The following is a 25,436-nucleotide window of genomic DNA, read 5'->3' as shown; positions in this document are numbered from 1 at the left end:
TTGTAGATAGTGTCATTTTTGCAATATTTTATATACCACATATAAGTGATATCATATGGTATTTGTCTTTCCTTTTCTGACTTACTTCACTTAGTATGATAATTTCCAGGTCCACTCATGTTTCTGAAAATGGCATTCATTTTTTTGCTTTTTTTTATCCATTCACCTTTCAGTTGACATATAGGTTGTTCCCATGTCTTCGGTGTTGTGAATAGTGCTTCTATGAGCATAGGGGTGCATGTGTCTGTTTGTGGTTTTATCTGGATATATGCCTAGGAGTGAGATTGCTAGATTATAGGGTAATTCTATTTTTAATTTTCCAAGGAACCTCCAAACTGTTTTCCATACTGCCTCTACCAACTTACATTCCCACTAACAGTTTCAGTTCATTTCAGTCACTCAGTTGTGTCTGACTTGGAGACCCCATGGACTGCAGCACGCCAGGCCTCCCTGTCCATCGTCAACTCCTGTACAGTGTAGGAAGGTTCTATTTTCTTTATATCCTTTCTAGCCATTGTTATTTTAATGATGGCCATTCTGACTGGTGTGAAGTCGTACCTCACTGTAGTTTTGATTTGCATTTCTCTAATAATTCACAATGTTAAACACCTTTTCATGTGCCTATTGGCCATCTATATCTATATCTATATCTATCTATCTATCTGTCTATCTATCTATCTATCTATATATGTCCTTTGGAGAAATGTCTGTTTAGTTCTTCTGCTAATTTTTCAACTGGGTTGTTTGTGTTTGTTATTGAATTGTATAAAGTATTTGCATATTTTGCAGATTACCCCTTGTCAGTTGCATCATTTGGAAATATTTTCTCCCATTCCATATGTTGTCTTTTTGTTTTCTGATGGTTTTCTTTGCTGTGCAAAAGCTTGTACATTTGATTGGGTCCCATTTGTTTATTTTGTTTTTATTTATATTGTCTTGGGAGACTGACCTAAGAAATCATAGATATTATTTATGTCAGAGAATATTTTACCTGTGTTCTCTTCTAGAAGTTTTATGGTGTCATGTTTTAAGTTAAGTCATTCAGTCATTTTGAGTTTATATTTGTGGGTGGTGAGAGGGTATGTTCTAACGTCACTGATTTACAAGCCTGTGTCTCTGCCCTTATGTCTTAGTCTCCTCTTCATCTAAGCTCACCAGTCAGATTAAATTAGGCCCAGAGTAATTAAGGGTAACAGTTACTCCTTTAAAGTCCCTGTCATGAAATTCTAAGGTACTAATGACTAAGATGTCAGCAACTGAATTTTGAGGGAACATGACTGATTTATAGCAGGTCCGAAATAACAAAGTAGAAACTTCAGCAGAGTCAGTGGATGTGTGAAGAGCTCTGACCTCTGGACACGAGGAGCTGGAATTCCACATCTACTAAGCAGAGGTTGTTAGACTTTGATGGAACCTGCCCGTATGAAAAACATGCTTAGTGCTGGGGTGATGAAAGAGTTGTGGAGATGGATCTTGGTGATGGCTGCACAACAATGTGAATGTACTTAACGCCACTCAACTGTATACTTAAAATGGCAGAAATGGTAAATTTCACGTTAGGTATATTTTACTACGGGGCTTCCCTGGTGACTCAGAGATAAATAATCCACCTGCCAAGTAGGAGATGCAGGTTGGATCCCTGGGTTGGGAAGACCCCCTGGTGAAGGAAATGGCAGCTCACTCAAGTATTCTTGATTGGAGAATCCCATGAACAGAGGAGTCGGCTGGGCTACAATTCATGGGGTTGCAAAGAGTCAGACATAACTTAGGGGCTGAAAAACATCAACAACATATTTTACCACAATTAAAAAAAAAGACTGCATAGTAGAATCAAATCTTTCAGAATCTGAGGTAGCAGAGGAGCTAACAAATGGCATGGCCTCCAGTTCTCTAATCTGGCCCCCCTTTCCCATGCTGTTTTGATCTTGGATGAATTTTCCCTTAGAGAAGTGCCTTGTGACTTGTCATGAGTTCAGTGACTGGGGCTAGTGCTGTGACAGGGATTCCCCACCCCCACCCTCCTGGCATCATGAGTAGCTTAGGCCCCCTCTTCCCAGGACCCTGACCTGAACCTACAAATGTCTGCCACCCCATCTTATGTGAGGCTGCACAAGTTCTCCATCATTTCCTGAACAGTTTCTGCTGGCCATCACATCTGTGTCACGGGGAGCCGAGAGGGAGGTATTCTGATTGCTGAGAACAGTGTGCTGATCACAGTAGTCCTCCAAAGTTCTTATTCGAACACAGGAAGTATTTGTAAAGTTTTCTTAAACATTTTGGGTTTAATGACTTGAAATGTACACTTGATGGAAGCAAGCTTGTTTAGATTGTTGCTTGCTAATCACAGCCACATTCTCTAGGGAAACTTAAAGCAGAGAGCATAAAGGCAGTTTATGAAATCACTCAGCAGCAAGGGGAGAATGTTCTCTGGTTAGAAAGTTGGATGGAATAATATGCTATGAGTGATGGTGGGCATGTTGAAGCTTAGTAATGGGGTTATTGTTCAGTGGCTCAGGCGTATCCAACTCTTTGTGACCCCATGAACTGCAGCTTGCCAGGGAGTATTTTGTATTAGAAATGGGGATTGTTTTATATTACAAGTGAATGACTCACACTCTACTTGCTGTTAATAGTTTCCTTCAGTTGTGAATATGCATCCAAGTTTATTAAGGTTCTGTGAATTTACATCTATATGTTGCAGACATTATGTGGGTTATATCACCTACAGAAGGCTAGCTGCCTTAAGGGAACTGATGCAGCGTTACCTGTGTCTATCTTGGATTTTAACATGTTTCAGCCCCATATCACCAGACCCCTGCATGCTGTGTCATCAGGTCTTTGGGTCTGTCCTGATCAGACTCCCACGCTGCTGTCTACACAGCTCACCCTCCTGCTCCAGCCCTTCACAGACCCCCCTGCCAACCATGTTCAGGATGCAGCTCCAGGTCCTCAAAAAGAGAACAGGCTTCTTTGCTGTCTGCTCCCACCAGCCTTTCCAACTGTGCTGGATTTGTGGGAGCCCTTTCTCACCCCTTCCTGGAGAAGGGAATGGCAACCCACTCCAGTATTCTTGCCTGGAGAACCCCATGGACAGAGGAGCCTGGCAGGCTACAGTCCATGGGGTCACAAAGAATCAGACAAGACTCAGCAACAGACACTTTCATTTTCACTTTTTTCTCACCCCTGACTCTCTGTATATTCTGGTCCTTCTGTCCCCAAGCTAGGGAACAGTGTGCCAGGGCACAGAAAGAAGGTGAAAAGTGGGCCCTGCCATTCCCCCTGTTCCTCCAGTGGGTACCTGTGCCCCCTGTCTTCCCACAGCCCACAGAGGGCTGCACTTGACCATTTATGAGTACCCCCCACCAAGCCCCCATAAGCTGTGAATGCAGGGAGGTGCCTCAGCTTGGCTTGTTCTGTCCCAGGACCCCTGCACCTGCTGTGTCTTCTTCCAGGGATGTTTCCCCAGAAAGTCTCAGGGCTCCCGTGTCTCCCCATCTAAGACAGCAGCACCCCTTTCTTTTCCTTCACAGCACATGTCATGGCCTGAAAGGGCGTTTTCTATACTCGTTCTGTGTGTCCCCATTTACATGGTATATAGTGTTGTCTCCTGTCTTGACCAGCGGGTGTATCCTTGGCATGTGGGACAGTACCTGGCTCCTCAACAAACCTCTGCTGACTAGATGAATGAAGGTGGGGACTCTGTCTTTTTTGTTTTATTTGATACACATCCCTGGACCATTGGATGTGTCCACTCTTACCGCAGTCCATTATAGAATTATACATGGTATTATACTTCCTGGTGTACTACCAGACTGGTGTACTTCCATACTTCTAGTCTTCCCTGGTGGCTCAGGCAGTAAAGTGTCTGCCTACAATGTGGGAGACCCAAGTTCAATCCCTGGGTCAGGAAGATCCCCTGGAGAAGGAATTGGCAACCCATTCCAATACTCTTGCCTGGAAAATCCCATTGATGGAGGATTCTGGTAGGCTAGAGTCCATGGGATCACAAAGAGTCGGACATGACTGAGGGACTTCACTTTCATATGGTTATTATAAGATTAACCTAGCCCTTACATAGGAATAACAATTAAACAACTGACTGTTGAATCAATCATTTTTATGGCATGGCTTGGAAATCTGTACTCTAAAAACTTGGAAAGTAGAGCGGTTTGGAGAAATAGTATTATATTTAATTAATTAATTTTTTGTATTTATTTGACTGCATCGGGTCCTAGTTGCAGCACACAGGATCTTCTTGCTTCATGTGGGATCTTCCGTTGGCGACACACAGCCTCTCTAGCTGTGATGCACAGGCTCAGGCACTCTGAGGCATGTGGGATCTTAATCCCCCTACCAGGGTGCCGGGGATCTAACCTGGGTCCCCTGCATTTTCACATGGATTCCCAACCACTGGAAGTATCACCTGGGAAGTTCCCTAAAAAATGTCTGAAGTTTAGTCACTTGTCTGATGTCATCAGACTCGTGAGAGGGACTGAGCTGCAGTCTGCTGCCTCCAGACTCTCCTTCTGACTCACTCACAGGCTGAGCTCTGGCCCAGGTCCCTGAGATTTGCTCTACAAGGGGCTCGGGCTCCCAGAGTACCTGCCTGGAGCCCTGCCCGTGGTCACTGGGGCCCTGGACCCACTCACTCGCTTACCTGGAGGGGCTGTAGACCCTCTGGGGTGAGACTGGGGCTGAGTCCCTAGGGGTCTGCCTTTAAAATGTAGAAGCAGTCTGAGGGGTTACTATGAAAAAAAAAAAAAACACACACACACACTGAAGTTTGAATTCTGAGGAGGTCTTGGCTAAGGAAATTGTGTGTCCTTTGAGTCTTGGATGATCAAATCATAGTAAGATTTGGATTGTTTGGACTCTCATCTTTCATTTTCACATTCAGAAAGTTTTCAGTGCAAGTAAAAAAAAAAAAAAAAAGATTTACTTCCTGGATAGGACTGGCACCACTTCCTGAGGGGTCTGCATTTAAAATGTAGCAGCAGTTTTTTTTTATTATTATTAATTAATTAATTATTATTATTATTATTTACTTTACAATTGTAGAAAAGAAATTAAAGCTGCTGTTGGATGATTCCTGCTGTAATTTGGATTCTGTTCTTTCATTTTCATGTTTGGAAGGTGTTCAGCCTTAGTGAAAAAATACTTGCTTCCTGGATGGGACTGGGAATGTTGTAGAGACTGATGGACGCCACGCTGGCATTAATTTTCTATCGAGTACTATTTTGGAAGAAGTATCTGGAAAATGCACTCTGGCTAAAGTTACCAAAAATCTATTTTTTGTTGCAATATGTACATCATTAATCATGAATAATCATCTGGAAAACTGCCTAAGAAAAATGTACACTTTTTTATATGACATAGATTCCTCTTTTCCATTCCTGCATAGAGATAAAAGTGTTTTAGTTCAGTCAAGTTTTAGAATTCCAGTATTAGTTGTTTTTCTTTATGAAACATGTAAATGGGTTAAGCTGAGTTTTAGGCAAAAAAGCCTTAGCTGTTAGTGCCTTCTTCACGGGATTGCTTTTTAGAATTTTTTAGTGTAACTATTCTTTAAAGCTTGCTACTGATGACTGTGAGGACCTAGTCAGATTTATTGATTTATGTTTATTCAATTTGTATTATTGATTTGGTATTTAAACTGCAGATCTTTGCTGTGTTGTCTTTGTCTCATGTTTACAAAATGTTTCCAATTTGGAGCAGCCCCATTAATGTGCTTTTGTATACTGTACGTTTTACATTTGTAGGTGTATTTGTCAAGCCTTGAGGGAGAAGATCACAATCTTAGTGACTCATCAGTGGCAGTACCTAAAAGCTGCAAGTTGGATTCTGATATTGAAAGGTGTAAGTAATTTCTAGACGCCTGTGGAACTTGCTAGCACTCAGGTATGCTGAAAGCCAGGCCTCTCAGCAGGTCACTCTCCTTGGATTCAGGGTAAACACCTTCTTCTCCCTCAGTTTTACAGCTTCTTCTTCTCAAAAGTGGTGTTCATGCCTTTGACAAAGAATCCAAAGACCTGTAGAAATGTCACTACTATAATCTAAGCCACAGAAACCCTAAAGTGTATAAAAGTGCTACCACAGGGTTACTGAGTCATCACTGTTCTTGTGAAATTTGTTAAGGATAAGGATGCTCTTTTATATAGAGCTTTTTGTTTTCCCCTTCCAGGATTTAAGTCAAAGTATATTATTTGGAAATTAGAGATACTAAGACCTGTTTGTAACCATGTGATTGTCATTTAGCAGTTTGCTGAAGAGCATCTTCCATTAACACCAGAAGTGAGGTTGGGTATCTGAGTACCTGGGTCAGAGACACACACTCTGCTGGTGTCCCCAGTTGCTGGTCTCACTGTCTCTTTCCATGCCTAATATGTGTGGGAGCCTGTGCAGCAGGATGATAAACCTCTGCCTTATTGGGCTCCTGTTCTTATGGGGACAAAAGTGACAGAGAGAGAGGGATGGAGCTGACATCCTGGCTGCCTGCTTAAAGAGCTAGTGCCTCACATGGCCTGAGTGACATGAAGGTGGGAGCCATGCAATAAGGCAGGGGGTCCTAAGGAAGGAGCTGACATGGCAGTTTGGAGGAACAACAGGAAGACCAGTGTCTCTGGGGCGAATGAGCAGGGGGATGTGGAGGGAGCTGGTCTCTGAGCACTGGGCAGTGGGTGGAAGTGGGATGGAAGTTTTGGACAGTCCAGAGCAGAGGAGTGATATGGTCTGATGTGGGATTTAAAAGATTCCTTACTCTCATCTGGTCCCATTCGCAGAAGGGAGAGGATGACTGTCCTCTCGAAATTGTCAGTACTTGCTTGCAGAGTATAGCTGCAACCTTTGTACCACCAGTCGTTTCCTTGTGCGTCTTACTGATGTAAAGTGGAAAGTGGTAATTTCATTTAAAAGGTGCATGAATTTTGCCTCCCAAATGAAATAACACAATGTATCCTGAATAATTTTCTCATTCTGCAGTGTCAGATGGTATTCAAAGTCTTCACTGAGTTTCTCCAAGGGGACACCTCAGGGGATAGGGTGAGAAGGGGTCCAGCGAGGGTCCTAGGTCATCTTCTTCCACCTGACTTGTCTTAACCAGAGCTGCTTTCATTTTATGAGTTTTTCATTTTAGGATTTTTTATAATATTTTGTTTCAGTTCAGTTCAGTTCAGTTGCTCAGTCGTGTCCAACTCTTCGTGACCCCATGAATTGTAGCACGCCAGGCCTCCCTGTCCATCACCACCTCCTGGAGTTCACTCAAACTCACATCCATCGAGTTGGTGATGCCATCCAGCCATCTCATCCCTTGTCGTCCCCTTTTCCTCCTGTCTCCAATCCCTCCCAGCATCAGAGTCTTTTCCAATGAGTCAACTCTTCACGTGAGGTGGCCAAAGTACTGGAGTTTCAGCCTTAGCATCATTCCTTCCAAAGAACACCCAGGGCTGATCTCCTTCAGAATGGACTGGTTGGATCTCCTTGCAGTCCAAGGGACTCTCAAGAGTCTTCTCCAACACCACAGTTCAAAAGCATCAATTCTTCAGCGCTCAGCTTTCTTCACAGTCCAACTCTCACATCCATACATGACCACTAGAAAAACCATAGCCTTGACTAGACGGACCTTTGTTGGCAAAGTAATGTCTCTGCTTTTGAATATGCTATCTAGGTTGGTCATAACTTTCCATATTTTGTTTGCCACTGACTAAATCAGCTGAGTCTTGTTTCATGGGGTGAGAAAATTGTGAAAATATCTGCATTATTTTATATAACTTTGTAAGGGAGGGAAACTGTGCAAGGATGTGTCGCAAGTGTTCAAAGAAAATGATTAGATTGGCTGTAGCTTAAACAGAGGCCTGATTTGGGGAAGCCTCATTGGCTGCTTGTGGTTGGTTGTTCCTAAGCTTTTTTCTTGGATCTGGGTGCACTGATTGTGGCTTAGATTTTGGTTTGCTGGCTGCCAAAGCATTACAGCCACCCCAATCTCATGGCCTCCTGGTTTAGTTGCTTTAACAGGTGGAATATTGAATTTTCAGTTGGGAACTTCCTGCATTTGTGGGGAAGCTATAAAATACTGTGAAGATGCAGCTCCTGGGTTCTCTGTCCAGGGCTGGTTCCTACATTTCCTGTCCCAGCTGAGCACATGATACTATGAAAATGACAGTGGTCAGTGAAGTTTTGACGAATGACTGTTACCTATGTAGTTGTGCTGTGTTCACTTTGTGTCAATATTTTTCTCTCCTGGAATATCCTCCCCGATTAATTTTTTAAAAAATTCTGCTTCTCACATGAGGTGTCTCTCAATATCAGTGTTGTCTAAAAAGACTGCTGATCCTCCCACCAACCTCTGTTTCTTGCTTCCTAAGTGCCCACGGTAGTTATGTCAGTGGCCTCTGTTCTACACATCATCACACATTTCTTTCATATCCCTCAGAACCTAACACAGGGTTTAGCAGAGAATAAAATGTTCTGTTCTGTGTAGAGTTGAACTGCATTAGATTTGTCAACCACAATGTCAGACCCAAGGATCATTTTCTTAGGAAAATCATAATTTATGACCAGTTAACTTTAGTTGATTAGTGTTCAGATTATATTACTATTATCTAATGCAAATATATTCCTCTCAAATTCTTTATTTTAGGGCAAAATAGTACAACATGGGACTTACATTGGGCTCCTGAAATCTGGGGTAGATTTTGATTTCCTTTTAAAGAGGAATGAGGAAGAACCATCTCCAGATCTGGAATCTTCTACCCTGAAGAATCAGTCCAGACCCTTGATGAGAGGTGCTGCTCCAGAGCTTCAAGATGTGAGTTTCTCATCCTGCAACATGCTGCTGTATGTCTGCTCTTGATAGACTCATAGAGCTTCAGTCTATTCTATTGGTGACATCTTCATTTGTCCTAAAGTAGATCCTAAAATTCCAAGGCCCTGTTCCATGGAACTGGTAGAGTTAGAAGAGCATGAAGAGAGCAAGCCTGCTTGTGGTTCTCCTTTGGGTGTTGGATGGAGGGTCTTATGGAGACAAGTAGTGGTTGCACTGCTATGACTTCCTGGATGTATGTGACTCACAGTGATATGTGAACTCTTTCATTTACCATAGTTACATCCTACTCATTGTGGTGGCCCCCAGCTTCCCTAATGCATCCAGAGGCTTAATATGAAGACTGAGTCCTGATGGTGCCACATTAAATCAGCTACTTTTCCTATATATTGGAATGTTCTGGCACTGCAGGTGACTGATGGTAGTATTTTGCCTCATTGTCAGATGATTTATGATAGATCAGAGGTAGCATGTGCAAAGAACCTGATAAACAGCAGACTTTGGAGTTAGTTCCCATCTTCCTTTCTTATCCTTTAAGTCCGAGAACCACGTCTAATCCACCTTGAATCCCAGTGGTCAAGACAGAGCTGAGGACATCCTGGGCTCCTGTGACTCTATAATGCATTCTAAGTCCTTCAGACAGAAATGCGGAAATGCACTAGATCTCCCTTAAAAACATACATAGATATTCTTCAGTATCCAAACTCTGGATGATTATGATAAGCATTTGGATTAATTCCTCAATTTCTAAACTCAGGAATCACTCTCTGAAATTTAGGAATCAAAGAGATTCAGATTATAGGCTTGTCTCTTACTATCCAAACCCATTTTACTCAAATTCACTCTGTGACCTCAGTTTACTGTATTTAGCTAGTATTTTGAACCACAAGTATGCTGTACGTTTCATGTTTCTATGATTGAATGACACAAATTATCTAGAAGGATACATAAGCTTCATATCATTTTGTGTATTATTTTGAAACAAGCTTCTGCTGAGAGTCATGACTGACTTTAAGCAAAGCCACCCAACAGTGAATAACCTTGTACAAATGATACTTTCTTATTTCTAACAAATTCTTAGGAGTGGGATGACTGGGTCCAAAGATAAATGCACACATGTTTTGGCCAGATATTCCCACACTCCTCTCCATAGGAGATGGACCATCTTGCACTCCTACTAGTGTATGAGATGTGTCTGACTCCCCACAGCTTTGCTGTCGAGGGCTTTGTTGAACTTTTCACATTCGGGGATTCCTTATTTAAAATTTTGTCTCTCACTGCCATTTTCCCTCCCAGACTGAGAATATAGAGGTCACACTTCCTCTAGAGGACCGTTTGGAAGGAAAAGTTGGTATTAAGACCTACAATGATTACTTCACAGCCGGTGCTCAATGGTTTATCATCATTATCCTTATTCTAGTGAACATCACAGCTCAGGTAAATAAGGACATTTATTTTGGTGTGTGCCTTCAGCTTGGTATTTACATATTTATTACTATATTTATGTTATCATTATTTTAATATGTATATGAAGATATTTATCTCAAAGAACTGGCTCATGCAGTTGTGGGATCTAGCTGGGTGAATGTGAAATCAGAAAGGCAGGCCTGAAGGCTGGAACTTCAGGCAGGAGCTGACCCTGCTGTATTGAGGCAGACTTTCTTCTTCCTCCAAGAAGCCTCAGGTTTTGCTCTTAGGGCCTTTGACTGACTGGATGAGGCCACCAGAGTGTTGAGTGTGATCTCCTCTACTGAAGTTCTGATGATGGATGTGAGCCACACCCACAAAATACCTTCATGGCAACATCTAGATGAGTGTTTGGTTGAATCATTGGACACTGGCCTGCCCAAGCTGACACAGACAGTTGACCATCACAGTACCTGTCAAATGTTTTTTTATTGGAAAAATCCCCACATTTGCACTATGATTACTGCATTTTGCAGTCCACTTGTGTTTTCTTTGAGACACATTATATGTGGGGAGCAAAATAAGTGAAGCTTATTGGTATTGTGGACATGATAGAGAACTTCCAGGGAAAAAAGAATATCTTTTAAAGAGTTTAAAATGTAAGATGCCCTCCTCTGACCTGTGGTCATCTGGGGTGTGGGGCTTGGTGCAGACCTGAGCTGGAAGGACCATCTCCCTGTTCTGGAGCCTTTCCGTCCCCCATCCTGGTAAGCCGGGTGTGAGGCTCAGTGACGTCAGTGTGTGAGTGACTGTTGTTTCTTGCTCCAGGTTGCCTACGCCCTGCAGGACTGGTGGCTTGCATACTGGTGAGTGATTCCTGATCTGACCCAAAGTACTGTGAAATCTGCATGAAACCTCACTTTCCCACAGTCAGGGGGAGAAGGGAGGGGCTTGTTCAGCCTCCTCTTCTGACTCTCACATAGTTTCCCTGAAAAAAAGTAAAGTTCCTGCTGGTGGAGAGTGATGCTCCCGTTGTCTCTCCCATGTCTGACCCTCAGCAGCTTCCTCGTAGACAATTTTGAGAACTGAAGGTTGTGATTTAAATTGAATCTTTATAAGGTAGATGGACACAGAGCCCTGTGAACTGGGAGCCATTTTTCTAGCATAAAATACATTTCCCAAATTGAGTTTTGTGTGTGTGTGTGTGTGTTTTGTATTTGAATACATTCTGTCTGAAGCATAATATTTTTTTCTTCCCTGTTTCACAGGGCGAAATTACAAAGTGCCCTGTATTTTGGGGTATATGGAAAAGGAGAGACAATTGTGATGCTTGATCTGAACTGGTATTTAGGAGCCTATTCAGGTAAAGTTGAATTCTCCGGTCTATTATATGAGAGTCTGAGGTGCTTACAAGGAGCCTGTGTGAGCATCTAGGGCTTCCAGGCACAATTCAGTAATGTCTCAACAGATTTAAGAGTTTGATTTGCATTTGCTCTGTGAATTAACTAGAACAATTAACTTTAAAATCTAGAAGAAAGAAGTTGAATGGAGATTCTTAATTTATTGTGCACTGGATTTTGGTAGTTAAACCAGGATTGTACATTCAGAAAATCAGCCACTGTAAATACATCGTATTGTCTATTCTAATAGGTTGCTTTAGCTAAATCTTATATTGTTATATCGATGGGCAATGGGATTAGAAACAGATCCCTGCTCTGTGGTTCAGATTGTTCCAATTCTGTCTGAATAAGCTCTGGCTTTTATTGGTCTTGCAGGTATGCAAAGTCCCCTTCACCACACTGCTCATTTCTTAGGCATCACTAATTACTTGAGAAGCTAAGCAGGGGGAATCCAGCATCTGGGGATAGATTCCTCTCTCTCATCTTGAGTTCACAGTGTTATCTTATCTCCAGCTGTGTGATTAATTTAACATGTGACTAATATTAACATGACTCACTGTATTCACAAGAGCTTAGAATATATATAATATTAAATAGTGTTTAAAGGATGTCTTCATCTAAAATTTTAAATATCCTTTTATCCATTCATTTGTTGATGGACATTTAGATTGCTACCATGTCCTGGCTATTATAAATATTTGCTACTATGAACATTGGGGCATAATAATAAATAATAATATCAATTAATTGATTTTTAAATTATAAATAAAAATAATAAAATAATTTGATATTGGATTATAAATGATTGGGCTTCACTGGTGGCTCAGATAGTAAAGAATCTGCCTACAATGCAGGAAACCTGGGTTTGATCCCTGGAGAAGGGAATGGCATCCAACTCCAGAATTCTTGCCTGTGATATCCCATGAACTGAGGAGCCTGATGGGCTATGGTCCATAGGGTTGCAAAGAGCTGGACATGACTGAAGTGACTTAGCATGCACACATAGATGATTAACAATGTTGTGATAGTTTCAAGTGGACAGCAAAGACACCGAGCCATACATATATGTGTATTCATTCTCCTCCAAATCCCTTCCCCACCCCCTGTTCAGGCTATCACATAACTGAACAGAGTTCCCTGTGTTATACAGTAGGTTCTTATTGGTTACCCACTTTAAATATAGAAGAGTGTGCATGTTGATCCCAAACTCCTTAACTATCTCTTCCCCCTTCTTTTTCCCCCTGACAACCATAATTTCATTCTCTGTCAGTACGTTTCTGTTACATAAATACATTCATTTGTATAATTTCTTTTTAGGTTCTACCTAAAAGGGATGTTTTACAATATTTCTCCTTCTCTGACTTACTTCATTCAGCCTGACAATCTTGAGGTGCACCCATATTGTGGCAAATGGCATTATTTCATTCTTTTTTAATGGCCGTGTAATATTCCATTGTATGTATGTACCACCTCTTCTTTGTCCATTCCTGTCAATGGTTATTTAGGTTGCTTTCACGTGTTAGCTGTTGTAAACAGTGCTGCAATGAACATTGGGGTGCATATATCTTGGTATGTATCCTTTTGGACTATGTTTTTCTTGGGGTATATGTCTAGAAGTGGGGCTCCTGGACTACCAGGGTCATATGGTTGTTGTATTTTTAGTTTGTAAGGAACCTCTGTACTGTTCTTCATAGTAGTTATATCAATTTACATTCCCACCATAGTGCAAGAGGGTTCCCTTCTCTCTACAGCCTTTCCAGCATTTATTGTAAGATTTTTTGCTGATGGCCATTCTGATTGGTGTGAGGTGATACCTCATTGTAGTTTTGATCTGCATTTCTCTAATAATTAGTGATATAGACTATTTTTTCCATGTTGACCATCTGTATATTTTCTTTGGAGAAAGGTCTATTTATGTCTTCCACTCATTTTTTTGATTGGATTGTTTGTTTTTTGGATATTGAGCTACATAAGCTGTTTGTATATTTTGAAGGTTAATCTCTCATCAGTTGCTTAGTTTGCAGTTATTTTCTCCCATTCTGAGGACTATCTTTTTGTCTCATTTATGGTACCTATATATAATGGAGGAGAAGGCAATGGCACCCCACTCCAGTACTTTTGCTTGGAAAATCCCATGGATGGAGGAGCCTGGTAGGCTGCAGTCTATGGGGTTGCTAAGAGTCAGATACGACTGAGCAACTTCACTTTCACTTTTCACTTTCATGCATTGGAGAAGAAAATGGCAACCCACTCCAGTGTTCTTGCTTGGAGAATCCCAGGGACGGGGGAGCCTGGTGAGCTGCCGTCTATGGGGTTGCACAGAGTTGGACACGACTGAAGTGACTTAGTAGTAGTAGTATATATAATGGAATATTACTCAGCTACAAAAAAGAATGAAATTAGCTGATTTGTAGAGACATGGGTGGACCTAGAGTCTGTTATACAGAGTGAAGTAAGTCAGAAAGAAAAGCAAAAAAGATGCATATATTAACACATATATGTGAACTCTAGAAAAATGGTACAGATTAACCTATTTGCAGGAATAGAGATAGTGATGTAGAGAACGTATGTGTGGAAACATGTGGTGGAGGTGTAGGAGATGAATGGACAGGTTAGGATTGACATATATACACTACCATACACTAGATAGCTAGTGGAAACTTGCTGGATAGTACAGGGAACTCAGTACAGTGCTGTCTGAGGACATTGAGGGATGGGATTGGTTGAGAGGGGAGGTATAGGAGGAGGGGATATATGTACATATTGCTGATTTACTTCCTTGTACAGAAACTAACACAACATTGTAAAGCAAGTATATTCCAGTAAAAATAAATAAATAAATAAATAAATAACAATATCCCCACAGGAAACACTTGTATAAACTTTCTACAAAGAATGTGTCATATAAAAATCCACTCTTTGAAATTTGGTATTTATTTTATGAATCACTTGCTAAAAAACCTAAATGCATTAGCTGTTTACCTTCTTAATTGGTGGACTATGGGGGCTTAAAGGAAGAAGGAAAGGATTCTGTTATATATTCATATAGGGTAGTGGGCTAAGGCAAATGCTTGTTGAGGGAATTCAGGAATCTGAGCAGGTTTCAGAGTTTAACACTGATGTGTCAGCTGAATGGAAAATTATGTGAAGGAATATTTATTACAAGGGTCATCACCCCTTTATTTACCATTGTGAGTTGAAGAGATGTTCGGAGGGCTATTTTCATTTTTATATGCATCAGTTCCGTTCAGATAAGTTGCTTAGTCGTGTCTGACTCATTGCGAGCCCATGTACTGCAGCACACCAGGCTTCCCTGTCCTTCACCAACTCCCAGAGTTTACTCAAACTCATGTTCATTGAGTCAGTGATACCATCCCACCATTTCATCCTCTGTTGTCCCCTTCTCCTCCTGACCTCAATCTTTCCCAGCATCAGGGCCCTTTTAAATGAGTCAGCTCTTCGCATCAGGTGGCCAAAGTATTGGAGTTTCAGCTTCAACATCAGTTCTTTCAATGAACATTCCAGACTTATTTTCCTAAGGATGGACTGGTTGGATCTCCTTGCAGTCCAAGGAACTCTCAAGAATCTTCTCCAACATCATAGTTCCAAAGCATTAATTCTTAAGCACTCAGCTTTCTTTATAGTCCAAATCTCACATCCATATATGACTACTGGAAAAACCATAGCCTTGACTAGACAGACCTTTGTTGGCAAAGAAATATCTCTGCTTTTTAATATGCTGTCTACGTTGGTCATAACTTTTCTTCCAAGGAGTAAGCATCTTTTAATTTCATGGCTGCAATCACCATCTGCAGTGATATTGGAGTCCCAAAAAATAAAGTCTGTCACTGTTTCCACTGTTTCCCCATCTATTTGCCATTAAGTGATGGAACCAGATGCCATGATTTTCGTTTTCTGAATGTTGAGCTTTAAGCCAACTTTTTCACTCTCCTCTTTCACTTTCATCAAGAGGCTCTTTAGTTCTTAATTTCTACAGTAAGGGTAATGTCATCTGCATATCTGAGGTTATTGATATTTCTCCAAGTAATCTTTATCCCAGCTTGTACTTCATCCAGTCCAGCGTTTCTCATGATGTACTCTGCATATAAGTTAAATAAGCATGATGACAAAATACAGCCTTGACATACTCCTTTTCCTATTTGGAACCAGTCTGTTGTTTTATGTCCAGTTCTAACTGTTGCTTCTGACCTGCATACAGATATGTCAAGAGGCAGGTCAGGTGGTTTGGTATTCCCATCTTTTTCAGAATTTTCCACAGTTTATTGTGATCCACACAGTCAAAGGCTTTGGAGTAGTCAATAAAGCAGAAATAGATGTTTTTCTGGAACTCTCTTGCTTTTTTGATGATCCAGAGGATGTTGGCAATTTGATCTCTGGTTCCTCTGCCTTTTCCAGCTTGAACATCTGAAAGTTCATTGTTCATGTATTGCTGAAGCCTGGCTTGAAGAATTTTGAACATTACTTTGCTAGCGTGTGAGATGAGAGCAAATGTGCAATAGTTTGAGCATTCATTTCCTTTCTTTGGGATTGGAATGAAAACTGACCTTTTCCAGTCCTGTGGCCCCTGCTGAGTTTTCCAAATTTGCTGATATATTAAATGCAGAACTTTCACAGTATCATCTTTTAGGATTTGAAATAGCTCAACTGGATTTCCATCACCTCCACTAGCTTTGTTCATAGTGATGCTTCCTAAGGCCCACTTGACTTCACATTCCAGGATGTCTGGCTCTAGGTGAGTGATCACACCATCCTGGTTATCTGGGTTGTGAAGATCTTTTTTGTACATTTCTTCTGTGTATTGTTGTCACCTCTTCTTAATATCTTCTGCTTCTGTTAAGTCCATACCATTTCTGACCTTTATTAAGCCCATCTTTGCATGAAATGTTCCCTTGGTACCTCTAATTTTCTTGAACGGATCTCTAGTCTTTCCCTTTCTATTGTTTTTCTCTATTTCTTTGCACTGATCACTGAGGAAGGCTTTTTTATCTCTCCTTGCTATTCTTTGGAACTCTGCATTTAAATGGGTGTATCTTTCCTTTCTCTTTTGCTTTTTGCTTTTTTTCTTTTCACAGCTATTTGTAAGGCCTCATCAGCCATTTTGTTCTTTTTCATTTCTTTTTCTTGGGGAGGTCTTGCTCCTTGTCTACTGTACAATGTCATGAACCTCCATCCATAGTTCATCAGGTACTCTATCAGATCTAGTCCCTTAAATCTATTTCTCACTTCCACTGTATAATCATAAGAAATTTGATTTAGGTCACACCTGAATGGTCTAGTGGTTTTCCCTACTTTCTTCAATTTAAGTCTGAATTTGGCAATAATGAATTCATGATCTGAGCCACAGTCAGCTCCCAGTCTTGTTTTTGCTGACTGTATAGAGCATCTCCATCTTTGGCTGCAAAGAATATAATCAATCTGAGTTTGATGTTGACCATCTGGTTATGTCCATGTGTAGAGTCTTCTCTTGTGTTGTTGGAAGAAGGTATTTGCTATGACCAGTGTATTCTCTTGGCAGAATGCCAAGAGCCTTTGCCCTGCTTCATTCTGTACTCCAAGGCCAGATTTGCCTGTTACTCTGTGTGTTTCTTGACTTCCTAATTTTGCATTCCAGTCCCCTATAATGAAAAGGACATCTTTTTTGGGTGTTAATTCTAGAAGGTCCTGTAGGCCTTCATAGAACTGTTCAACTTCAGCCTCTTCAGCATTACTGGTCAGGGCATAGACTTGGATTGCCATGATACTGAATGATTTGCCTTGGAAACGAACAGAGATCATTCTGTGTTTTCTGAGATTGCATTCAAGTACTGCATTTCGGACTCTTTCATTGAATATGATGGCTACTCCATTTCTTCTAATGGATTCCCGTGAACAGTAGTAGATATAAAGTTCTTCTGAGTCACATTCACCCATTCCAGTCCATTTTAGTTTGCTGATTCCTAAAATGTCGAATTTTAGGAATTCGATGGCATTCACTATTGCCATCTCCTGTTTGATCACTTCCAATTTGCCTGGATTCATGGACCTAACAGTCCAGGTTCCTTTGCAATATTGCTCTTTACAGCATCAGACCTTGCTTCCATTACCAGTCACATCTACAACTGGGTGTTGTTTTTGTTTTGGCTCCATCTCTTCATTCTTTCTGGAGTTATTTCTCCACTGTTCTCTAGTAGCATATTGGGTACCTACCAACATGGGGAGTTCATCTTTCAGTGTCCTATCTTTTTGCCTTTTCATACTGTTCATGGGGTTCTCAAGGCTGGAATACTGAAGTGATTTACTGTTGCCTTCTCCAGTGGATCACATTTTATCAGAACTCTCCACCATGACCCATCAGTCTTAGGTACTCCTACATGGCATGGCTCATAGTTTCATTGAGTTAGACAAGGCTGTGGTCCATGTAATTAGATTGGTTAGTTTTTTGTGATTGTGGCTTTCAGTCTGTCTGCCCTCTGATGGAGAATGATAAGAAGCTTATGGAAGCTTCCTGATGGGAGAGACTGACTGAGGGGGATACTGGGTCCTGTTCTGATGGGCAGGGCTATGCTCAGTAAATCTTTAATCCAATTTTCTGTTGATGGGTGGAGCTGTGTTCCCTCCCTGATATTTACCTTGGGCCAAACTATGATGGAGGTAATAAAGATAAACTATGGCACCCCACTCCAGTACTCTTGCTTGGAAAATCCCATGGATGGAGGAGCCTGTTAGGCTGCCGTCCATGGGGTCCCTAAGAGTTGGACACGATTGAGCGACTTCACTCTCACTTTTCACTTTCATGCATTGGAGAAGGAAATGGCAGCCCACTCCAGTGTTCTTGCCTGGAGAATCCCAGGGACGGGGGAGCCTGGTGGGCTGCCATCTATGGGGTCGCACAGAGTTGGACACGACTGAAGTGACTTAGCATAGCATGGTGGAGGTATGAAGACCTACAAGACCATTTAGAAAGTGAAAGTGAAGTTGCTCTGTCTGACTCTTTTCGACCCCATGGACTACAGCCTACCAGGCTCCTCTGTCCATGGGATTTTCCAGGCAATAGTACTGGAGTGGATTGCCATTTCCTTCTCCAGGGGATCTTCCTGACCCAGGGATTGAACCCGGGTCTCCCACATTGTAGACAGACGTTTTAGCATCTGCGCCACCAGGAAAGTCCTGACCTTTTAGTACTATCACCCCAAAAAGATGTCCTTTTCATTATATGGAACTGGAATGCAAAAGTAGGAAGTCAAGAAACACCTGGAGTAACAGGCAAATTTGGCCTTGGAGTACAGAATGAAGCGGGGCAAAGGCTAAGAGAGTTTTGCCAAGACAATGCACTGGTCATAGCAAACACCCTCTTTCAAAATACAAGAGAGGACTCTACACATGGACATCACCAGATGGTCAACACTGAAATCAGATTGATTATATTCTTTGCAGCCAAAGATGGAGAAGCTCTATACAGTCAGCAAAAACAAGACCGAGAGCTGACTGTGGCTCAGATCGTGAACTCCTTATTGCCAAATTCAGACTTAAGTTGAAGAAAGTAGGGAAGATCACTAGACCATTCAGGTATGACCTAAATCAAATCCCTTATGATTATACAGTGGAAGTGAGAAATAGATTTAAGGGACTAGATCTAATAGAGTGCCTGATGAGCTATGTTCGGAGGTTTATGACATTGTACAGAAGACAGGGATCAAGACCATCCCCAAGAAAAAGAAACGCAAAAAGGCAAAATGGCTGTCTGGGGAGGCCTTACAAATAGCTGTGAAAAGAAGAGAAGCAAAAAGCAAAGGAGAAAAGGACAGATATAAGCATCTGAATGCAGAGTTCCAAAGAATAGCAAGGAAAGATAAGAAAGCCTTCCTCAGCAATCAATGCAAAGAAATGGGGGAAAACAACAGAATGGTAAAGACTAGAGATCTCTTCAAGAAAATTAGAGATACCAAGGCAATATTTCATGCAAAGATGGGCTTGATAAAGGACAGAAATGGTATGGACCTAACAGAAACAGAAGACATTAAGAAGAGGTGGCAAGAATACACCTGCTGCTGCTGCCGCTGCTGCTAAGTCAGTTCACTCGTGTCTGACTCTATACAACCCCATAGACGGCAGCCCACCAGGCTCCCCCATCCCTGGGATTCTCCAGGCAAGAGCACTGGAGTGGGTTGCCATTTCCTTCTCCAATGCATGAGAACTGTACAAAAAAGAGCTTCACGACCCAGATAATCACGATGGTGTGATCACTCACCTAGAGGCAGACATCCTGGAATGTGAAGTCAAGTGGGCCTTAGAAAGCAGGACTATGAACAAAGCTAGTGGAGGTGATGGAAATCCAGTTGAGCTATTTCAAATCCTGAAAGATGATGCTGTTAAAGTGCTGCACTCAATATGCCAGCAAATTAGAAAACTCAACAGTGGCCACAGGACTGGAAAAGGTCAGTTTTCATTCCAATCCCAAAGAAAGGCAATGCCAAAGAATGCTCAAACTACCGCACAATTGCACTCATCTCACACGCTAGTAAAGTAATGCTCCAAATTCTCCAAGCCAGGCTTCAGCAATATGTGAACCGTGAACGTCCAGATGTTCAAGCTGGTTTTAGAAAAGGCAGAGGAGCCAGAGATCAAATTGCCAACATGTGCTGGATCATCAAAAACGCAAGAGAGTTCCAGAAAAAACATCTATTTCTGCTTTATTGACTATGCCAAGCCTTTGACTGTGTGGATCACAATAAACTGTGGACAATTCTGAAAGAGATGGGAATACCAGACCACCTGACCTGCCTCTTGAGAAACCTATATGCAGGTCAGGAAGCAACAGCTTGAACAGGACATGGAACAGCAGACTGGTTCCAAATAGGAAAAAGAGTATGTCAAGGCTGTATATTGCCACACTGCTTATTTAACTTATACACAGTGTACATAATGAGAAATGCTGAGCTGGATGAAGCACAAGCTGGAATAAAGATTGCCAGGAGAAATATCAATAACCTCGGATATACAGATGATACCACCCTTATGGCAGAAAGTGAAGAGAAAAGCCTCTTGATGAAAGTGAAGGAGGAGAGTGAAAAAGTTAGCTTAAAGCTCAACATTCAGAAAACGAAGATCATGGTATCTGGTCCCATCACTTCATGGGAAACAGATGGGCAAACAGTGGAAACCGTGTCAGACTTTATATTTTGGGGCTCCCAAATCACTGCAGATGGTGATTGCAGCCATGAAATTAAAAGACGCTTACTCCTTGGAAGGAAAGTTATGACCAACCTAGACAGCATATTCAAAAGCAGAGATATTATTTTGCCAACAAAGGTCTGTCTCGTCAAGGCTATGGTTTTCCAGTAGTCATGTATGGATGTGATAATTAGACTGTGAAGAAAGCTGAGCACTGTAGAATTGATGCTTTTGAACTGTGGTGCTGGAGAAGACTCTTGAGAGTCCCTTGGACTGCAAGGAGATCCAAACAGTCCATCCTAAAGGAGATCAGTCCTGGGTGTTCATTGGAAGGTCTGATACTAAAGCTGAACCTCCAATCCTTTGGCCACCTCATATGAAGAGTTGACTCATTGGAAAATAACCTGATGCTGGGAGGGATTGGGGGCAGGAGGAGAAGGGGACGACAGAGGATAAGATGTCTGGATGGCATTACCGACTTGATGGACATGAGTTTGAGTGAACTCCACGAGTTGGTGATGGACAGGTAGGCCTGGCGTGCTGCAATTCATGGGGTCGCATAGAGTCAGACACGACTGAGCGAATGAACTGAACTGAACTGAACTGAATGAATATAATGGTGACTTCCCTCAAAAGATCCCATGCATTTAATGCTACAGACCGTGCCCCCAACCCTGCTGCAGGCCACTACTGACCCACACCTTCACTGGAAACTCCTGGACACCCATTGGCAAGTCTCCTGTGGGGTCACTGTTCCTTCCTCCTTGGTCCTGGTGCACAAGATTCTGTTTTGCCCTCCAAGAGTCTATTTCCCAGTCCTATGTAAGTTCTGCCAGCTCTATGGTGGGGTTAATGGCGACCTCCTCCAAGAGGACTGATGCCATACCCACACCCAGAGCCCCTGTCCCTGCGGCAGACCACTGCCGACTCGTACCTCCACAGGAGATGCTCAAACACAGTTCTGTGTCAGTCTCTGTGGGGACTCTGGGTCCTGGTGCACACAAGGTTCATTTGAGCCCTCTGAGCATCTCTGGTGGGAATGGGGTTTGATTCTAAATGTGAATTCGCCCCTTCTACCATCTTTCTGGGGCTGCTCCTTTACCCTTAGACATGGGGTATCTCCTCACAGCCACTCCAGTGCCTACCATCTTACTAGGCTTTCTCTGACCTTGGATGTGGGGTATCTCCTCATGGCTGCTCCTTATGACTTTGGATGTGGTTTTATATGCATAGTGATGCTCACTTATCATTGATAAAAAAAATTAAATGATAGTATTTATTTACAAATGCTTTGTGTTTCCTTAAAACACTTAGTGAGAGGTTAGTTGTTTGTTTAGATTATCTATAAATTATTATTTAGGTTATAATTATCTCTTGTCAAAATATAATAGTTTCTTGCTATTTCTTGAATAGCAATAGTTTGCAAACTAATTGCTAGTTGCAAACAACTAAGTTGTCTGTTTGCAACTTAATATGGTCCTTCCGTACTCTTTAAAACTACTTGGACCTAGAAATTACTATATTATTTTTTAATTTATTTTATTTTTATTAGTTTTCACTGGAGTATAGTTGCTTTACAGTGTCGTGTGAGATTTTGCTGTACAACAAAGTGCCATCTGTCATATGTACAGTACACATATATCCCCATTTTTTTTTTATTTCCTTCTCATTTAGGTCACCACTGAGTAGAATTTTCTGTGCTATAAAAGTAGGTTCTCAAGTAGCTACTTTACATAGAAGTAGATTTTCATGTAAATTTACTGTTTACAAGGAAATGGTAAGTCATTTCTCCTGTTCCTCTTCCTTCTCACGCTGATATCTAAAACTGAGGTATGCTTTGATTGTGGAATATGTAACTAGTGGGATTTGAAATGTGGCAAAGGGAAGAAGATCAACTATTTTTCATAATTATCTTTCTTTTTGTTTTTAAAAAGTGTTTAAATAACTAAAGTTTTTTTTTTTTTTTTAAGTTTTATTTATTTTTGGCTATGCTGGGTCTTCATCGCTGTGTGGACTTTCTCTAGTTGCCAAGGGTAGAGTCTACTCTCTAATTGTGATGCACATGTTTCTCATTGCATGGCTTCTCTTGTTTCAGAACATGGGCTCTAGGGTGTGTGTACTTCAGTAGATGCAGCCAGTGGGCTTTAGTAGTTGTAGTTCCTAGGGTCTAGAGCACGAGCTCAATAGTTATGGAGCACAGGCTAAGCTGCTCTGAGACATGTGAGATCCACCTGGGTCAGGGATCGAACCCATGTCTCCTGCATTGGCAGACGGACTCTCCAACACTGAACTACCAAGGGAGCCCTGTAATTATCTTTCTTGTGAGTTTTTATTAGGACTTGTAAGTGAATTAGGAAAGCCTAGAATGAAACTAATTTATATAAGACTCTTCCCTCCTGTGTTGTTTCTATTTAGTGAGAGGAAAATAGTAATTTTCATATTCTTCTTTATAAATGTATTTTGTGACAGCATCAAGTTCTTATACAACCCATTTCATATGTATATTTACATATATATACATTTATATATGTATAAATTTATTCTATAGTCTACATGTGTAAATTTTTATATAAATCTTATTTATAGAATAAAATACACAATATCTTTATGAACTGTCTTCCATGCTTTAACATCACTGAGGATAGGCAGAGATCTTGTGCTAAGTGATGTTTTTTTATTTCAGGTTTAACTTTTTCTACCATCCTTTTTGGCATCACAAGGTCTCTGTTGATATTCTACATCCTTGTTAACTCTTCACAAACTTTGCACAACAAAATGCTGTGGTCCATTTTGAGAGCTCCAGTATTGTTCTTCTATAGAAATCCAAAAGGTTAGTCAGACACCAAGTTTCTCAGTAAATATGTCTTGTTAACACATTTAGTTCCTGATTACATTTGATATTTGAAAATGGAAGAGATGCTTAGAAGAAAATCACCATTCATATTCTATGAAAAGCTTCACTGATATTTTTTCCTACCAGAGAAAATCTGAATAGGAGTATGTAACCTTTTATTCCAATTTATGTGTGTCTCTAAAGATAAATGAATGTTTACTTTGCAGGATGATTTATGAATCCATTTGTAAGACATATGAAGCACCCAAGATATGATGCAAATGTGTTGAAATATTTTTGACTAGTTGTTGAAATGTTCCTGTGTTAATAATGTTAAGCTAACTAGGAAGGCCCTTCTTCCAGGAACATCTCTATAGGAGACAGGCTGTGTGTTTCTCTTTTTCATTGTGCATCCATTTCTGGGATCACAGAGGTCTAACATGTGCTCATATTTTGAGGTTTACCTAAATGGTAATGGAAAATTGATTAAAACACAAGATCAGTTAAAAGTATACATCATCATCAATAAAATCAACTCTCTAGTTTTATAATGGACTTTTGGTTACATTTAAGAGGTTTTGTGGTACATAGCAGGTGGATCTTCAGTATTAAGTAAGAGTTTCCCTGATGGTTTCCCAGTGGTTGCTTCTGCTGCTTGGAGGCCTTTGACCTGTATTGCTTCAGGAGACAGCCTCCTGACATGGGTTTCTGTGAAGAGTCAGTTCTTTAGTGAACATGCCCACTCTGTTCAGTTGGTTGTACTTGTGCTGAGGCCCAGGGTGACTTTGTTTTCTCACAGGTGATGATTGACAGGACCTGTTGAGGCAAGGATGTGACTGGAAAGAGGACAAGTGTAGGCTCAGACTGGTTATCAACTTGGCATGTGACTGAGGCCAAAGCAGGTAGATTCTCCTGGCCAGGCAAATCTCCAGGCAGGATGCTGTCATGGTCTTAAGTGTGGACTCTGGAACCAACTGGCTGGGTTCAGTCCTGTTGCTAGTTACTAATAGTAATAGTTATAGTTAACACTTCTGTGCTAGTTATTTAATTTCTCTGTGTCTTGATCTTCTTACCTGTAAAATGAGGATACTGTTCACACACTCACCAGTATCTTGGTATTGTGGGCATTAAGCAGGTTAAAAATTCACAGCACTTAGCACAGGGTCAGTGCCTAATGAACCTCAGTGAGGATGACGACATGGTGTCTGAGAACTTCTCTCCTGTGAAATGGGAATAACCACTGCCCTTTCTGTTCCACAAGACTGTTGTGGGGATTAAATAAGAATGTTGAGGGCAGCATCTTGTGCAGATTTATTCAGCACATGTTGTTTAGTCCAGGCAGCGAGCAGAGCACAGGATGGTAAACTGCAGAGGCCCACACAGATCTCATCTTATTATGAAGCCAGAGTGAGGAAGGGATTGGAGGAGTCCATGCTATTATGGGTGTGAAGTTGCTCCACTTTGCCTGTTAGTGTGAAAACTATAGTCACAAAGTTGGGAGCTTTAAGTGGGATTGAATTTCTGTTCTCACAGCCTCTGAGTGTTCATGACCACAGTTAACCAGGCTGTTTATATTCAAGACCTGTAGGCTTCTCCAGATGCTGACTTACTTATTATTCAAGGACTTGGGATCAAGTTTAAATCCTGAAGGCCACTAATCTTAGAGCAGTCAGCACACTAATATTTATCTTGTGTCCCCCTCCTTTAGCTCTTAGCACGACTTCATTCCTTCAAGAAAATAGAAGCCCAAATAAGTATTGCAAAGATAGGCCTGCTTTGCCCCAAAGGCTTAGGGGCTGTAAATTAC

At 41.3% G+C, this 25,436-nt stretch overlaps 1 protein-coding gene across 3 annotated transcripts in view; it reads left to right on the top strand.

The window, feature by feature from the left end:
• The window catches only part of LOC129624676 (ATP-binding cassette sub-family C member 4-like), a 169,568-nt gene that overhangs the window by 65,528 nt on the left and 78,604 nt on the right, over positions 1–25,436 (top strand). For all 3 annotated transcript variants that reach the window (XM_055542844.1, XM_055542845.1, XM_055542846.1), the window contains 6 exons: positions 5,760–5,856; positions 8,636–8,803; positions 10,115–10,255; positions 11,054–11,091; positions 11,494–11,588; positions 23,480–23,626. In XM_055542844.1, the coding sequence (XP_055398819.1) occupies positions 5,760–5,856; positions 8,636–8,803; positions 10,115–10,255; positions 11,054–11,091; positions 11,494–11,588; positions 23,480–23,626 (686 nt within the window). The remainder of the gene's footprint in view (positions 1–5,759; positions 5,857–8,635; positions 8,804–10,114; positions 10,256–11,053; positions 11,092–11,493; positions 11,589–23,479; positions 23,627–25,436) is intronic.

Source organism: Bubalus kerabau, chromosome 12, assembly GCF_029407905.1.
Source record: "Bubalus kerabau isolate K-KA32 ecotype Philippines breed swamp buffalo chromosome 12, PCC_UOA_SB_1v2, whole genome shotgun sequence".
NCBI lineage: Eukaryota > Metazoa > Chordata > Mammalia > Artiodactyla > Bovidae > Bubalus > Bubalus kerabau.
Note: the sequence above shows the minus strand (reverse complement) of the source record. Positions and strands in the feature narration are given on the sequence as shown.